Genomic DNA, 12,086 nt, shown 5'->3' with positions numbered 1-12,086 from the left:
CAGAATCCATAAACCACCAAAATCAACTCAGAAAGAAAGCAATCCAGCAAAGTAAACCTAGAAAAGACCAGTGACCTTGGCGACACAAAGCAAACCAAGCTCGGCTTTCAGATCCTTAATCCACTGACCCAGAATCAAGAAGGAAAGCCGGTTGCCCACACCTGTGATGACGAGTCAGCAACAATGAAACCAAAGGAATACGATGAAGAATGTGTAAGGAAGCACCAAGAGGGAAGAGCCGAAGAGGAACAGACCATTAACAGGATTTTGTGTGTGAAACTCGATTGTGGAGTTTGGATTTAGTTTAACATTCATATTATTTTTGCCCAGCTTCATGACCGTGGGGAGTGAGAAGGGAGTGCTTGAGCAAACCCTAAATCCTTTTTGCTTTTATTTATTTATTTATTTATTTATTTTTGCCAAAAAGAATACTCATATCATGTATGCTGAGAATTATAGAACAATAACTTTATATATTTTTTATATGATAGAATAATACTATATACACATATGTTTACATCAAAGAATCACAGAAAAATATTAAGAACAAATTCATAAAATAAGATAAGTAAAAATAATAATTATTATATGCCTGTTCAAATTTTTTGTTGGTTCTTGATAATTCTTCATGTTAGGCATAGAACTTGCCTCTACAGAAGCAACCCGATTATTTTTACATGTTTTGACCATTGTAATCAACTTAAAATTTTAAGTGTTTTAGAAAGAATATATAAAAATGATAAAAGAGACCTGCCATTATATATAAATTTAAAGTGAATCTATATTAAATCACAACTAGAAAAGTGATTAATACAGACAGATTTACAGACGGATTTAGTCTTTATTACAGACGGATTTTTGGTTACCGACAAAATTACCGACGGATTTTGTCCCTCTGTAAAAGCCCCGTCGGAAATTATTTACCGACGGATTTTTTTCCGTCGGAAAATTACTGACGGATTTTTACGATTTACCGACGGATTTTCCCTCTGTAAATTCTCCCTCCATTTCTTGACGGCGACAAACTTACAGACGGATTTTCCGTCTGTAATTACAGGCGGATTTTCAGACGGATTTTTCGTCTGTAATTACAGACGGATTTTCAGACGGATTTTCCGTCTGTAATTTAAGCTTTGGAAAATCATGATTACAGACGGATTTTTTCAGACGGATTTTCCGTCTGTAATTTAAGCTTTGGAAAATCATGATTACAGACAGAAAATCCGTCTGTAAATCCGTCTGTAAGGTAAAATAGATTTTTTTTTTACTTTTTCTAATTACAAAATAAACTTATTTTCATACAAAATAAATATAAATTTAATACAAATTTTTATCTAATTTATATTTGAATATTTATAATATTTCAAAACATAAACAAATTCATCGTATTATCAAACTAAAAGAAAATATTATAAACAAGCAAGTCAATATAATTCAAAACATAAACAAAATGTATTGATCATCAACTATAATTCCTAGTATATTGTTCAACCATACTAAAACTATCAGCTATAGTCTTCAGTGTCATCTTCATCCTCATCATCATCATAGCCCTCATCCGAAGACATTGAGGGTGGCGGCGGTGGTGGTGGTAGTGGAACTGCACTAGAACTACTTGACGCTCTAACCTTCTCATAATAGCTAACATAAGCCTCATTCCATCTCTTCTGTTTCAGCTTTTCCTTCTTGGCCTTTCCAATTGCCCGTTCCAACTTTTCTAATTTCTTTTGAGTCTTTTCCAAAGGAGCCAAGCGTGTATCTAACAACTTACTAATACGCTCATCTGTTTGTTGAGTAACACGCTGAAAAAGCTCTTCATTGAGATTATGAATCTGTTCTTGCAAATCAGGAACAAAATTTTGATTTCTTGGTGCTCTTCCAGATACAGAATTGGCAGAAGTGGTTCCAGACTTGATAGAGCTAGAAAAGAATGACCCTTTTCCATAAACTCGATTCTTCTTTTGCCCACCACACACTTCCTCCCAAATCAAATCTTCATCAATTGGTTGTAGCTCCATTCCCTGTGCTTGAGCCTCGGCACGTTGAGCCTGAACTTCTGCCAACTTTTTTATAAACTTCTCCTGTTGCACAATGATTATATCAATTATATTATTATTATTAAGACAAATAGCCATGCATATTACTTAATAGAAAACTCCAATAATAGTCACAAGCAAAAATGAGGCTGAATTTTCACAAGAAATCTTCACAAACATCCATGATCTTATATAACAAACAGCAAGAACAGTTTAATAGTCCCAAGAATATTGAGCTAAATATTAGTATCAACATTCTTTATGATATGCTAAAAGCAAAAACAAGATTAATACTACATGATGAAGGAGATTCTGATAATAGGAAGGGGAGACATGAACACTACATGTTATTCGTGGACACACTTAAAAATTACTCTACTGCTACTAATCTGCTCATCAGTATGTTTTCTTATTCTCAACAAACTTATCTGTCACATTAAACCATTCTTCATATCACAAAATGTGGATCTTAACTTTGCAAAGATGAGTAATTTAATCCATGTTGCACAGTTCCAACCTCATGATTTTGAGACAATCTCTGAAGAAGCATGGATTATATTATATACACATTAGGTGATGAGTAATGGGGACAAGCTTACCATATTCCAAGAGAATAATGCATGCTTCACATGCTTTCTACACAAGATTAAGATTGGTGAACTGTATTATCTCTTAAGTTGGTCTATGGAATCAAATTGTGAATAATTGAATAGACCCTATATAAGGAGATGTGTCAAAGGGCTTAGACTACAGAAACTTGGAAGAAAAGAAACCAACTATAAAATCACAAAGCACAAAGCTGAATAATAATAATAATAATGTTGAACATAGTTAGGACCACTAAATACAGTAATGTTAATGCCAGACAGCTAGAAATTAGTTAATAATTTTGACATAGGAGGAGTATTTGTGCTATATCTCACATGAGTGTCTTGAGAGCGCTTGTCCACCCATTTAGACTTGTCACTTTTAAGTGTGTGGGTTTCTTTGAAGACCTCCTCGTGGGTTGGTGTACGGCCCAACTGCTTCTTCTGTTCCACATAAAATACAAAATAAGAAAAATTTTACATAAATAGATGTCTATTAAATAAGATCTAAAGCCACTTAAATTATGTTACCATCCTCTCTATAGTTGAGCTCAATGGAATAGAACCACCGCAATGGACAGAACCACCTAAGAGTGACGCTCGATTCTCTCTTGCTTTTTTTCTTATATTTTTCCATTTCTCATCTGTTTCCCAATACCTTTCCAACACCTTTTTGTAAGCAGGAATTAGCCATTCGTGGGTTGTATCCACACCCTCACGGATATCTGACATCATTTGGCTAAATCGCTTACTTGTCCTATACTTGAAAGTCCTCCAGAAAAACTCATCATCATCATCATCAATAAGAAAGTGGCTCTGCACATACTCATCAAGTTGCTACTTATAAGATTCAAATCACATGAACAATATTCAATCCAAAATAATTTTATTCAATCCAACACTTTTACCTTCCACTCCTTAAACCAAAGCTTCTTTGTCGGAAGAGGGACATCTCCAAACTTTTTGTACGGTTTATCATATCGTTTCTTGATGATCTCTGTAATCTTCTGAGAACCAGGAGGGAAAGGTAACCAACTGATAATTTCATAAAGAATTGACAAGTTAGGAAACTAAAAAAAATAGTTTTAAGTCATTAGCACTTTAATTTGAAATTAAAATATAGTAGTAAACACATTTAGATTAGGAGTAGTAAAAGAAGAAGAGTGATTAGTATTGCTTGCTGAAAAAGTAATAAGAGGAATAGGTAATGCAGTATGTAAAAATTGTGTAGAAGAGTAATAAGAGAAATAGGTAATGCAATATGGGAAATCCACTAGAAGCTGCTATTTTAATTATAGAGAGATCCAAATTTTACCTTGTTTTTCCATCGGGAACCAATCTTTCTTTTGTGACACTATTAGGAACCGATGCAGTCTCTGATGGAGGAGATGTACTAGAGCTTCCAGGTGTCTCTGAATCAACTAATAGATTGGAATTGCGAAGCGGAGGAGGAATCGAAATTGGAGGAGGGGGTGGAGGAGGGGGACCCATACATCCTGGAGTAGGCCAACTTGGTGGAGGAAGACCCGTGTAGCCTGGATTAGGTACCATCAAATACGGTTGCTGGCTAAGTGATCCTGACTGAAAATCTGGCACAACCGAAGTCCCAGAAGAGGTGGAGGTGGTTGAAATAGCGGCTGCGGTAGTGGTGTGAGAACTTCTATGACCCTTGACACCTTTACCCTTGACCCGAGGAGCCATGACCTACATATATATTCAAGGACTATTAAGTAAAAATATTAAGCATAGAGAGGGTGCAGAGCATAGATACACTTGTTTAGAGAGGGTGCAGAGCAGATGGATGGGTACAGAAATCAAGCAAACAAAAAAGAGAATCAAGCAAACCCACTTCATAATTGATCAGCAATCTACCAATCTGCTGCTTATCAAATTAGATAGATTTTTTTTGCAGGCCTATATTGTGTAAAATATTCTATTTTCCCATTAAAGATGTAAACATAATCATTTCGATAAGATATCATAAGTCAGAAATTGTGAATGCCTTAACAAAATTTTGAAATTCAATCCGTAGAGTAATAACTTAACTTTACTACAAGAAATTTTTGTTAGTTTAAATAACTTAACCCATTATGAGGCTTAACAAGAAAGCCAGTTAAAATGGATCAAATCTGATTGACAGTTATCATCAATCGAAAAAGCAAGAACCTTAAACAATGCCCTGAAATTAACTGGTTATGTTGCTTATACTTTCTTTAAACCTTGGAATCTTTGTGGCTTAGTAGTAAGCAACCACAATGTCATCAGCAGATACATTCCAAAGAAGGAAAGAACTGTTAAGATGGCACCTTTTTTTCACTAGGCTAGCCCTTTATTTTATTTTATTTATTATTATTTTTGACAGTCTTTCTTTTATTTATTTTTTTTTCCATAGGAAATGATACATAACATTTAAGTCATTAACATCTGAATATCTTTCAATCACACTACAAAATAAGCATAAAAAGGATCACATTCACACGGCATATGTATCCATTGAGAGCTAGAGAAATGACATACGTTCCAGAGAAAGCCAAAATGCCAGTAGTTAGAAGGCCTCCAAACTGCACAAAAAAAATGCTGAGTCGAAGAGGAAAGAGAAAAAAATTGATGTCTTAATTTCACAAACACTTGATACCTGTAACATCTAAACTCTAAAGAGGAAAAAAGCAAGGAACTTTGAGAAATGGGAACTTACAATATTGGGATTTTTCGTCAATGGATTACCAAGTAAGGCAGCAGAGATTAAAAACAGAGAGAGAGATTCAATGAATTTCCTTCACTACTGCCACTGCAACAAAGAGAGAGATTCAATCTTCAAACCAAACTGTAAGAAAGAGATTAAAAACAATAAGAAAGAATATGAAGCTTCCTAAATATCAGAAAAAGGACAAGAAAAAAATTCCAGTGGTGCTTTAGACATGTCAGCTTAATGAGTGTGGGACAGAGTTATGCTTTAAATATATTGAATTTTTAAGACAACTAGATTAAGTTACATGACAACATATGTAAAGAACAATATATATAAGCTAAATATTAAGAACAATGTATGTAAAGAACAATATATATAAGCTAAAACAATACAAGCTAAAAATGATTACCCTATTAAAAATCAATATCATCATCAAAGTCTGCAACATCATCATCTTCATTTTTATTAGCCCCAGAACTAGAGCCGATGGACAATTCAACAATGCGGTCCTCTCCAAATGGAGACTTAAGACTGATAGGAGGCTCGGTGTCAGAAATCCTAGAAGGATTGCTCTCATCCGCTTGATAAGCTACATCATTCTCTTCCCCATCCTCCTCTACATGTACATGATTGATTTCAATTCGACCTCTTGGTTTAGTGTTTACAACAACACGCCACATAGACTTGCAATTTCCAGGATAAGGTAAGAAGTAAACTTGTTTAGCTTTTTGGGCGACAATGAAAGGATCATAGTGGCGATATCTTTTACTATGGTTGACTTCAGTTATTTTGTAGTCATTATGAATACGTGTTCCATTTGGACGACTTGGATCATACCATTGACATTTGAATAAAACAACTCGATTATAGTCACTACCAGTGTATTCAAGCTCGAGTATATCTTCTAATACTCCAAACCAATCACTTTCCCCGCTGCCTATATCACCTTTAACAAACACACCGGTGTTATCGGTTTTTTTTCCTTTTGACCTTGCAAGGGTATGAAATGTATATCCATTTACTTTATAAATTGGATAACTTGTTGCTTTGTTTGAAGGACCCCAAGAAAGTGATTGCAAACCAGGATCAACAATTTCATTACATTGATTTTGAACCTAGTTAGAAACATGCAACAAATTATAAGATATGTGATTCAAATCTTTAGTTAGAAACCTTTACAATAAATGATACGAATTTATGCACTTACATATGATGCAAACCAAGGGGGAAATCGGTCATCGCTTTCTCCAGGACAAGTTTCTTTCCAAAACCTTGATGAAAGTAGGACTAGAGTTTATAAGCTATGGGATTCGTTAGTAGAAAAAGTGTAATTAACTGTTTAATAAAAGATTTGGGCACTTACATGTAGAAAGGGCTAACTTTGCTTTCATTGAGTAGAATATGCAAATGAGCTGCGGCCTTGTCTCGTTCATCTAACCAATGATCTTTAGCTTTACCAACCTTGCGACCAGGTCTATTAAATATTGATAAAGAGGCTTTAATTGTGTCTTCGCCGTCATCATTTCTTCCCACACGGGTTCGCCTCGATAAGATATGTGGTTCAAAGTAGAAAGAAACAAAACTTGAAGTCTCCTTTGCCAAGAAAGCCTCACAAATCGAACCTTCAACCCTTGCTCTATTTTTTACTGTTCGCTTGAATGCTCCTATCACCCGTTCAAACGGATACATCCACCTATATTGGACAGGTCCACACACACGTGCCTCATATGCTAGATGAATTGGCAAATGCTCCATCACATTAAAGAATCCTGGGGGAAATATCCTTTCTAACTTGCAAAGGATAATGGGAATATTCTGCTCCATAACCTCTAAATCATGAACCTTGAGAGTGGTTGAACACAAGTCTTTGAAAAATTGGCTTAACTCGGTAAGAGGTTTCCATATATTTGTAGGTAGTTCTCTGAATGCAGTTGGAAGCAAGCACTGCATAAAAATGTGACAATCATGGCTCTTCATACCAATAAACCTCCCTTGGGAAAGACTTACACATCTAGCAAGGTTAGATGCATAACCATCTGGAAATCTAAGTTGTTGCACCCACCTATACACGTCTTGTTGTTGTTCAGAAGTTAAAGTATAAGCTGCCTTAGGTTTGGACCAACAATTATCACCGACATGCCGCAAATGTAAATCTGGACGCTTGCACAGTTCAGCCAGGTCTAACCTAGCCTTTTCATTGTCTTTAGTTCTATCAGTGTCCATAACAGTATTCATTATGTTATCAAGCACATTCTTCTCTATGTGCATTACATCAAGACAGTGACGAACCAGGTTATCCTTCCAATAAGGTAACTCCCAAAACACACTTTGCTTAGTCCAATTGTGAGTAATACCATACTCTCGCGATTTGATCCACTTTCCATTATCTGATATCTTCCCAAGTCCTTTAACCCTTTGCCAAATCTCCAAACCACTTAATCTGGTAGGAGCCTCTTCACTTTCTATTTTATTCTTCCTGAAGTCATTCTTATTGCGCCTATAAGGGTGGTTTGTCGGCAAAAACCTCCGATGACAATCAAACCATGATGCCTTGCCTCCATGTGATAGTGTAAAAGACTTGGTATCCTCCATGCAAATAGGACATGATAATCTTCCTTGTGTCATCCACCCAGACAACATCCCATAAGCCGGGAAATCATTGATAGTCCACATCAATGCTGCCTTTAAGACGAAATTCTTTTTTTCTACAATATCATACGTCAAAACACCAGGATTCCACAACTCATTTAATTCGTCAATCAAGGGTCCCAAGAATACATCAATGTTGGCTTTAGGGTTATTAGGACCAGGTATTAAGCAAGTCAAGAACAAATAAGGATCTTTCATACACATTCCAGGAGGTAGATTGTATGGAATTACAATTACGGGCCAACAAGAATAAGGCTTGCTAAATTGGATATTTGGGGTAAACCCATCAGAGCAAAGACCTAACCTAATGTTTCTAGGCTCCAAAGCAAAATCAGAGTGGATACGGTCAAAGCTTTTCCATGCCTCCCCATGTGACGGATGGGTCATCACGCCATCATCACGTTGGTTTTTTATATGCCACGTCATGTGCGGAGCTGAACTCATTGATGCATAAAGCCTTCGAAGTCTAGGGATTAAGGGTAGGTAGTGCATCCGTCTGACAGGAACTCTCTTGGACTTACAACCACCATCGGAAATAGGCTTGAATCTAGGTGCTTCACAAAACTTGCAACTAGTTAGAGCAGCATCGTCTTTTCGATACAACATGCAATTGTTTGAGCAACAATCTATTTTGATTGCCTTCAATCCAAGCTTTTGCACTAACTTCTTAGCCTCATAGTAATCCCTAGGTATGGCACTACCCTCAGGAGCAATTTTCCTAATTAAGGTGGCCCACTGCTTAAATGACTCCTGTGATTGGTTTCCCTCGGCCTTAATGCATAGCATTCTAACAGCTATCGATAGTTGAGAGTGCACACAACCTTCCCACAAAGGCTTTTGAGCTGCCTCAAGAAGATCAAAAAAATTTTTAGCCTCTACATGAGGATCCTCTGGACCAACAGAATCGAAAACCATTTCATGATACCTTCTGGAGTTGTCTTCCCAGCTAATGTCATACATATCACATTCTTCTACATTTGCACCACTTCCTGAACCACCTTCCCCACAATTATTGAATCCCGTCTGATTAATCCCTATGTCGTCAATCTCTCCATGTTCTGTCCAAATCCAATAATTTGGCATAAACCCCTTTTCCCACAAATGCATCTTAATAATGTTCAGCTCTTTATAATTTGTGCATCTACACTTAACGCATGGGCATCTACACTTTCCTTCCGACTTCACAACATCTAACTTACTAATTGTTTCTATAAACTCCTCAACCTTGTCATAAAACTCAGGTTTAATACCCCCTCTTGTTGGATTCAACCTATCATACATCCACACTCGATGGTGCCAAGACATTTCTTACGAATTCGATATTTTTAGTACCTATAAATCATCCAACACAAGCAACATTTCATCTATCATATAACATCCTATCAATATTTAATCATATCAATATTTTCAATGCAATACAAGCAACAACACAACACAAGTACTATTTCATTTATCATACAATACCCTAGAAATCAATGAAATTTATAACACAATAATTGCACTAACCTTAACTCCAAGCAAAAAGTTGAAGGGATTAGACCAAAAATCTCTGAGCAAACATAAATATGAGTAGTGATGATAAGATAAAAGGATATCTAACAAAATGTTAGATGAACTTGATAACAGGGTAGCACCTGAAACAGGGTAGCGAATATATATTAATTTATGTAGTGAAGGAAGAAGAGATATATATGTAGGAAAGAGATATATATGTAGTGAAGGGAGAAGAGATTTAATTATATCTATGCAGAAAACCCATCTCACTTTGGGTGTTTGGCTTTGTGTTTCAATTATATAAACTAAGTTCTGCCTATCAGCTGAGTAAATTTGAGGATATAATTTCTTAATATTAATGAACCAAAATTTTTAACATAAATATCAATAAGTTAATATATTTTCTACTATTTCAATTTTGTTGACTGTTCTAACAAGATTGCAAATAAAAGTTTTTCTTTTTTATTTTACAGATAGTGGCTACAAAATTAGGTGGCTGCAAAATTAAAGAATAATACATAAAATAATAAATATTTGTATTTTTATGTAAAGTAGTAAATATATAATTTTTTTATTTATTTAAAAAGAAGGCAACTATGACACCAACGTAATTTTATATAAAATTAATAAATTAAAATAATAATGATGATATGATGAAACATGAAAGTAGAGAGTGAAAATGTGTTAAAAGCTTTTTCATGTGTTAAAAGCTTTTATTTTGCTTGCATGTAGAGTTTTATTCTAAAAAAAAAAAAGTATAGATTATGGATGTTATTTTAAAATTTAAATGATATGGTCTATATATTGACCACCCTTACGCAACACGTCAATTTCAATAAAAATGAATTAAACATTTTTCTTACCCCAACAAATCAAAACAAAAACTATGCCAATTCGAAAAAATTAAATATACAAGAAAAAATATAAGAATCCAGAAACTTTTTTGTTTTTAGAAAGATTCTCTAGAAACATGATTCAGGAGGATTATTACAAACTTTTACAGAATGGTAAATAAATTTTAGTATTTTTTGTTCTCTAATAATGGAGTAAGTACATATTAGAACTAGGGTAACTTATTAGATATATATATCTTATTATTACAAATGGTAGCTAAATATAGTATCCCCTTATAATGATTATTATTTTGATAATGTATATATATCTAGCTTTCATTATATTAGACCGTATATATTGTATCCAGTTTAGCCACATTATCAAATCAAAATTATAATCACAACTCACAAGTGAACATTATTAACATTTTTGTACACTGACAACTGTATTAAGAAACATATATTCGGCTATTCTTATGGAATAATGTTAAATTCCAACTGTATACAGTATAAACGAATAAAACGATAAATTTTAACCTTTTTTAAGACACCATTAATGCATATTCTTTTTACTAATAATATTATGCATCACATTATACTGAGCTACTGTTTTTATGTAGTAGTAGTGAACTGTTAGCAGTTCATGAGTTCTCACACGCTAAAACAAATCCCTTACAATATTTTAAATGTATGCAGAAAAGTTATCAGTTCTGTTATAACTATCCTAACTTCTTATCTCTATAACAAACTATACAAAGAAAATGGATTAAGCAAATAGAGAATTTTAAGACTTCCTTCAACAAGCAAGCAACCATATTGTTTATAACTACTTACTTCTGAGTCCTGCAAGTATTATCACTGAGTCCACTGATTTTGAACTCAAAATTATTAACCTTGATTCTGAGGTTTTTCAGCACACTTTTTGCCTGAAAGTAAACAAAAAGAAAGCATCACAGTTCAATAAACATAAAAATCAGAACCTTGTTACAATTAAAATAAAGATAGCAATATCACCTTGGTCCAATCAATAAAATCTGGATGTTTCACATTCTAATTCTCACAAAGGAAGTCCAGTACAGGGCCAGGCTTTACAACCATAGTAGTTGACACATCTTTAAAAGAAGATAAGAATAAATGGTGTCAATTCAAAAACACAAGGAAAACAGAATTTTCCATGCATGTACCTTTAAAATCTTACCAAGATAAGAAGGAGTGATGGGTAGTACATAACATACTATCTTTGTGAAGAATGAATGGACACTTACAGCCAAGGACCAGAGGGACAAAGACACAACATCACCAAATTATTTGAAAAGGATTCATTTGATTGAGAGAAATGGACACTTACAGCCGAGGAATCTTCCAAGTGAGGGAGAGCTAACAGCTTCAACAGAATTAGACAGCTCAACCTATAGAGGCCCCAAATCACAGAATAAGTTCTAATCTAGCATAAACTTAAAAATTAGACAGCAGGTGCAAAAAGTGTTTCTCAAGCCATCACATGTCCACATTTGCTATTATTTCACAATTGTTACACTGCCAGTTCATCAACTCTAACTACTTGTTTCTCCAACTTAAACTACAAACTCTGACAAGCTTTATTTTCAATATATGTTTCAAATTACTCAGTATCACTAGAAAGAGTTTTATCCAACTAATATCATTAACTAAAGTTTGTCTGGACAATTCATAGAAATAAAAAATAAAAAGAGAAAATTAATAGTTAAAAGAAGCAGAGATGAATGAAAGAGTTTGAAGTACCTTCCAACATTTGCTCTTTGTAGTTGATTGTGTTGGA

The 12,086-nt window shown here is 34.5% G+C and overlaps 2 protein-coding genes across 2 annotated transcripts; both read right to left on the bottom strand.

Annotated features, from left to right (window-relative positions):
- Positions 1-1,430: 1,430 nt before the first annotated feature.
- Positions 1,431-6,438, bottom strand: LOC112773161 (uncharacterized). The gene is made up of 8 exons (XM_025818222.3): positions 5,722-6,438; positions 5,319-5,411; positions 5,141-5,184; positions 3,939-4,327; positions 3,532-3,658; positions 3,155-3,439; positions 2,960-3,067; positions 1,431-2,081 (listed from the first exon to the last, which is right to left on the bottom strand). The coding sequence occupies exons 4-8, from the start codon at positions 4,322-4,324 to the stop codon at positions 1,506-1,508; spliced, it is 1,482 nt and encodes a 493-aa protein (XP_025674007.3). The 5' UTR covers positions 4,325-4,327; positions 5,141-5,184; positions 5,319-5,411; positions 5,722-6,438; the 3' UTR covers positions 1,431-1,505.
- Positions 6,439-7,146: 708 nt separating this feature from the next.
- LOC112769989 (uncharacterized) lies at positions 7,147-9,068 on the bottom strand. Its single transcript, XM_072224915.1, has 2 exons — positions 7,320-9,068; positions 7,147-7,233 (listed from the first exon to the last, which is right to left on the bottom strand). Exons 1-2 carry the CDS (start codon positions 9,066-9,068, stop codon positions 7,147-7,149), a joined length of 1,836 nt encoding a protein of 611 aa, XP_072081016.1.
- Positions 9,069-12,086: the final 3,018 nt, after the last annotated feature.

The sequence above is a fragment of the Arachis hypogaea genome, chromosome 18, assembly GCF_003086295.3.
Source record: "Arachis hypogaea cultivar Tifrunner chromosome 18, arahy.Tifrunner.gnm2.J5K5, whole genome shotgun sequence".
Taxonomy (NCBI): Eukaryota; Viridiplantae; Streptophyta; class Magnoliopsida; order Fabales; family Fabaceae; genus Arachis; species Arachis hypogaea.
The sequence above is the reverse complement of the archived record's forward strand: the minus strand, read 5'-3'. Positions and strand labels throughout refer to the sequence as shown.

Coding starts and splice junctions, on each gene's coding strand:
- LOC112769989 (XM_072224915.1), bottom strand. CDS start 9,068: ATGCATTTGTGGGAAAAGGGGTTTATGCCAAATTATTGGATTTGGACA. Junction 7,234..7,319: donor CATCTAACCTTGCTAGATGT/GTAAGTCTTTCC, acceptor AACTGCATTCAG/AGAACTACCTACAAATATAT.
- LOC112773161 (XM_025818222.3), bottom strand. CDS start 4,324: ATGGCTCCTCGGGTCAAGGGTAAAGGTGTCAAGGGTCATAGAAGTTCT. Junction 3,440..3,531: donor TTTGGTTTAAGGAGTGGAAG/GTAAAAGTGTTG, acceptor GAGTATGTGCAG/AGCCACTTTCTTATTGATGA. Junction 2,082..2,959: donor AGCGCTCTCAAGACACTCAT/GTGAGATATAGC, acceptor ATTGTGCAACAG/GAGAAGTTTATAAAAAAGTT.